Here is a 5,834-nt window from a genome sequence, read left to right as displayed (position 1 = left end):
ACAGTCACGATGTAATGTATGAGACAAAAATAAAAGTTATTTTTAAAAAATAATAGCCACAAATAATATAAAATATCTTGGGTTAATGCTAACCAAGCAATTGAAAGATCTGCATGATAAAAGTTTCAAGGCTTTGAAGAAAGAAATTGCAGAAGATATAAGAATACGGAAAGACCTCTCATGCTCATGGATCAGTAGGACTAACAGCAAAATGGCCATCCTACCAAAAGCAATCTACAGATTCAACGCAATTCCCATCAAAATTCCAACACAATTCTTTATAGTTAAGAAAGAACAATACTCAACTTCATATGGAAAAACAAAAAACCAAGGATAGCTAAAACAATCCTGTACAATAAAAAAAACTCTGGAGGTATCACCATCCCTGAGTTCAATCTGTACTACAGTGTTATAGTAATAAAAACTGCATAACATTGGCATAAAAAGACTGGTTGATCAATGGAATCAAATCGAAGACACACCTATGGACACCTGATTTTTGACAAAGAAACCAGAAATAAAATATGGAAAAAATAAAGCATCTTCAACAAATGGTGCTGATCTAACTGGATGTCAGCATGCAGAAGAGCATAAATATATCCATTAACTATCATCCTACATAAAACTCAAGTCCAAATGGATAGAAGACCTCAACATAAATCCAGATGCACTAAAACTGATAGAAGAGAAAGTGGGGAATAGCCTTGAACTCATTGGCACAGAAGACAACTTCCTAGACAGAATACCAATAGCACAGGCACTAAGATCAACAATCAATAAACTGAACTTCATGAAAATGAAAAGTTCTGTAAGGCAAAGGATATCATCAACAGAACAAAACAGCAGTCTACAGAATGGAAAAAGATTTTCACCAACCCCACATCTAACAGAAGGCTAATATCCGAAATATATAAAGCACTCAAGAAACTAAACATCAAAAAAAAAAACACTTTAAAATGGCATACAGATCTAAACAGAGAATTCTCAACAGAGGAATCTCAAATGGCAGAGGAGCGTTTGAAGAAATGTTCAACATCCTTAGTCATCACAGAAATGCAAATCAAAACAACTCTGAGATTCCACCTGTCAGAATGGCTAAAATCAAAACACAAGTGACAGTTCATGCTTGAGAGGATGTGGAGCAAGAAGAACACTCCTCCATTGCTCATGGGAGTGCAAACTTGTACAACCACTTTGAAAATGAGTATGTGGTTTCTCAGAAAATTGGGAATCGATCTACCTCAAGAGCCAGCTATACCATTCCTGGGCATGTACCCAAAGGATGCTCAAGAACACTTGCTCTACGGTCATAGCAGCTTTATTCGTAATAACCAGAAGCTGCAAACAACTCAAATGTACCTCAACTGAACAATGTGGTACATTTACACAATGGAGTGTTACTTAGCTGCTAGTAACAATGGCACCATGAAATTTGCCGGTGAATGGATGGAACAGGGAAAAACTATCCTGGACGAGGTAACCCAGACCCAGAAGGACAAACATGGCATATACTCACTTGTAAATGGGTATTAGCTGTAAAGGACAATCATGCTACAATCCACAGACCCATGGAGGGTTCAAGGAGGACACATGGAGCTCCCTGGGAAAGGGAGACAGAAGAGATATTGAAGGTGGAGGGGGCTTGGGAGGGGAACAAGAACATGAGGGATCAGGCAGACAGGGAACAGAGGGAGTGAGTACTAGGAGAGACAACTGGAATTGGTGGGGCATATCGGGGACAAGCTAGAAACCTAGAGCAATGGAAACTACAGGAATTTTTGAAGGTAACTGCTGCTAATGAAGGGTATCCTAGCAATAAGAGACACGAAGCCTGAACTGGCCATCTCCTGTGACCAGGCAAGACTACCAGCGGAGGGATTCGGACACCCACCCAGCCACAGAACCTTCAAACTACAATTTATCTTGCCTACAAGTTGTGCTGGGGTAAAGGTGATGCAGAAATTATGGGTGTGGCCAACCAATGACTGGTCCAGCTGGAGACCCACGCCACAAGAGGGAACCCATGCTTGTCACTGCCAGTAGGGCCAGGTCCCAGAGACTGGATGGCCCAGAGACCTAGGATAGAACCAATAATACTAGAGGGAAAAAAGTCAATGTAATGATGCCTAATGATATTCTCCTATACTCATAGACTGGTGCCTCGCCCACTTATCATAAAAGGTTTTATCAAGAACTGATGGAATCAGGTGCAGAGACCCACAGCCAAACATGAGCCAAAACTCAGGGAAAGGAGGAGGAAGTATTCTAGGGGCCAGAAGGGTAAAGGACATCAAAAGAAAACCCACAGACTCAATTAACCTGGGAACGTAGGGGTTCACAGAGACTGAGCCAACAACCAGGGAGCCTGCATGGGACTGACCTAGGCCCTCTATGTATATGTTCAGTTGTGTAGCTTGTTCATCTTGTGGGACCCTAACAGTCTCTGGGACCCTTTTCCTCATACTGGATTGCCCAGGCCAGCCTTAATAGGAGGGGAGGTGCCTAGTCGTACTGAAACTTGATATGCCATGTTTGGTTGATATCCATGGGAGGCCTGCCCTTTCCTGAATAGAAATCTGGGAGGAGTGGATGGGAAGTGGGATTGTGGGGAGAGTCTAGTTGGGATGTAAATAATAATAATTGTTACTATAAATATTTTCTCAATTAAAAAAGTAGAATGCCCTAGATAAGATCTACCTGAAGGGCCAAACTAAGAGAATTCAAAGACTCATTCAAGACTGAAAGACAAATATAAAGGAACAAAATGAACAATTTCATTGTAATCAAATGAAGATTTGTAATCAAAGAGAAGATGTAAGCAATAGGCCATTCTTACAACAAGGGGAAACACTTTATTTTTAATTGTAATATTCAAGTTTCCAAGCACTCAGACTCCTGACTAGAAGTTCTCAAAGAATAGGTTAAGAAATGGATAATTCAAGTCCTTAAAATGTTGATTATATAATTAAATCCTGCTCATCTTCTGGAATAAACCCTATGGAAGCAGAAGACTAAGTCTTAAATAGAAAGCTGCTCCTCATATAGTCAGCAAAAAAAAAAAAAAATGCAAGTTTTATTTCACGCATCTAACAAATTCTGCAAATTCAATAAACATATTTATGGGCACACATCTGTGATGTTTTCTAAATGCAAAACAAAATACTGTATGCAATATGTAAAAAAAAGCTAATATTATTTACTACTGAGAGTGGAATGGCAGATTTTTCTGTATTTTTGTTATCAAACTTTTCTACAATGAAAATATAAAATGAATGAAATTTATACCCTGGCAATGCTGAAACATGCATGGGCAGCCCGTATATGAGGTTATGTTGAACTTGTCCATACTGGGTTTCATGGTCTAAGTTGATGAGGACGAGGACGACTGATCAGGTCTCTTCCTCAAGAGGGCACCAGATCTAATTACAGAAGGTTGTGAGCCACCACGCAGCTGCTGGGAATAGAACTCAGGACCTTTGGAAGAGCAGGCAGTGCTCTTAATGGCTGAGCCATCTCTCCAGCTCCAATGAAAATATACTGAAAATATTATCAGAGCCTTCTGTACCATATTTACGCAAAATACTGGATGCAACTTAGCGATACAAATAGCAATGTCAATAAACAGCACACACAGCCTTCTTTAGCTGTCACCAACAGGATGACATCAGAAAATAAGGGAGGCCGGGCGGTGGTGGCGCACGCCTTTAATCCCAGCACTTGGGAGGCAGAGGCAGGCAGATCTCTCTGTGAGTTCGAGACCAGCCTGGTCTACAAGAGCTAGTTCCAGGACAGGCTCCAAAACCACAGAGAAACCCTGTCCCAAAAAAAAAAAAAAAAAAAAAAAAAAAAAAAAAAAAAATAAGGGAGGACAGCCCTCAGTGAAAAGATTCACAGGTGGACGTAGAAGAAAAATTGGAAGCTGAAGTTTACTTCCTAAAATTAGGACTAGTCTAAGTCAATGCTTCATTCCAGCAAAGTAACAAATACAAAATTACTTTTGAGAAAGGGCTGCCAGGAACTTTCTCTACTCAGAATCACAAAGAATAAAACTTTTCAAGAAAATTATCCTCAAATTCGCCAACTCCACATTTCTTTCACTCTCCATAGCTAAGTGAAACAAAGTTTTAGGGGAAATGGAATAAAACAAACTAAGCAGGGAACGGTAGGCGATGCCTGGAATTTCCGATACTTGGAAAGGCTGAGGCAGCAGGATCCCAAGTTTGCAGTCAGCCTGGGCTACGAACATCTCCCACTGCCCCTAAAACAGTCTGACTTCATAAGGCAGAAAAGAAAAAAAAAATCCCCCACGCTTCCACCCAACCCCAACTCTTTTATTGGGAGTTTTCCAAAGCTCAAGTCCGGAACAGATCTTTTATTCCTCTGTGTGAATTCACCCCAGTTCTCACCCAGCCCACTCAACACGTACGTCTCCGTGACTAAAAGATGAAGGCAGGCGTGCCTACCGAAGGAATGCCTACTACACCAACAGTGCTTCGGAAATACCTGGCTGGTGTGTGACAGCCTTTGTCTATTGCCAAAACAAGAGCGACGCCCCGTATTTAAAATATATATATATTACTAGCCAGCCTATCTCATCTGCAGCTTAAGAAAACGCGGGCGCGTCCCCAGCCGCGCCCGCCGCAAGCGCGCCACCGCACCCCTTCCCGGCGCGGGTGGAGTGGGACCCAACTCCAGCGAGCCGCCGCGCCCCGCCCACGCTCCCGCGCGCCCGCGGTAGCCCACCGCTGCCCGCCCCGCAAAGTGCAGAGCGCGTCCTCGGGGCGCCTCACCCTCCGGCAGCTCCACGGTGCGCGCGCGCCGCAGCGAGCGCGTCAGTCGGTTGAGCTGCTCCATCGCTCTCTCCATCCTCGGCGCGGCCTCCGCGAAGCCCCCGCCGCGCCCGCGGCCTCCGCGCCCGCGCCCTACATCCCGACCCTGGCCGGGCCCGTGGGCGAAGGCGCGAGCTCGCGGCGGCCGGCGCTCGGGAACGCTAGGGTGCTACGCCGAGTCAGTCCGCCGCACCGACGGCAGGCAGCCAGACCGCGTCGGGGGTGGGCAGCGGCCGCCGCCTCCGCTCGCTCGCGGCTTTCCTTCCGCGGCCCCGCTTCCCTCCTGGGCTCGCGAGGCCTTCTGGGAACTGTAGTTCCGGGCTGGCTCGCCACACACCCCGGTGGAGCCCCGCCTCTAAGGTCGCTGACCTGCGATCTGGATGATCAGGCAACTGCAGAACATAGAAAGACTTCCTGGGCTTTCTCAAGCCGCTGTCGTTCTTCCCTGCAAAGTTGTACAAGAGCTTTTTTCCCTCAGTTATAACACACCCCAATAAAGCAGATTAGAGAAGTACCTTATTTGTTTCGCTTGCTGAGTACATTTCTGAGAACAGAGACATGGCGCTATCCTATGCCTTGTTGTAGATCCCTGTTCTTAGCACAGGACATGACGACAACTTCAAACTCTGCAGAAGATATGAATGGCAAAAAAGGAAAAAAAAAATGTTTATTTGGTAAAATGCAGTCTCAGTTTCTATGACAGGTCCCAATGAGAACTACGAAGACTTTGACTTCATGAGTATACCAAGTCATAGAAATGTTCAAGCAGGGCATGGTAACACATACAGGCAATTTCAGCACTGGGGAAGCAAAAGCAGATGGATCGTAAGTGTGAGGTTAGCCTGAAATGGAGGCGGTATGTTTTTTTGAGCCCATCACACGTAACCCAGGTTAGCCTTGATCTTGATATATAGCTGAAATGGCAACATTCCTGCCTCCACCTGCCAGGCGCTAGGATCCCAGGTGCTCAACGCCAGGCCTGGCAGACACAAAACCTCAATAAAA

The 5,834-nt window shown here is 44.8% G+C and overlaps 1 protein-coding gene across 1 annotated transcript in view; it reads right to left on the bottom strand.

Annotated features, from left to right (window-relative positions):
* Nucleotides 1-5,094, bottom strand: part of Hace1 (HECT domain and ankyrin repeat containing E3 ubiquitin protein ligase 1) — a 102,491-nt gene extending 97,397 nt beyond the window's left edge. The window contains exon 1 of the mRNA XM_005368627.2: nt 4,791-5,094. Within this exon, the coding sequence (XP_005368684.1) occupies nt 4,791-4,866 (76 nt within the window). The 5' untranslated portion in view covers nt 4,867-5,094. The remainder of the gene's footprint in view (nt 1-4,790) is intronic.
* Between the last annotated feature and the right edge of the window lie 740 nt (nt 5,095-5,834).

This window comes from Microtus ochrogaster, unplaced genomic scaffold (genome assembly GCF_000317375.1).
Source record: "Microtus ochrogaster isolate Prairie Vole_2 unplaced genomic scaffold, MicOch1.0 UNK37, whole genome shotgun sequence".
Classification (NCBI taxonomy): Eukaryota; Metazoa; Chordata; class Mammalia; order Rodentia; family Cricetidae; genus Microtus; species Microtus ochrogaster.
This window is presented reverse-complemented; position numbering and strand designations above follow the sequence as displayed.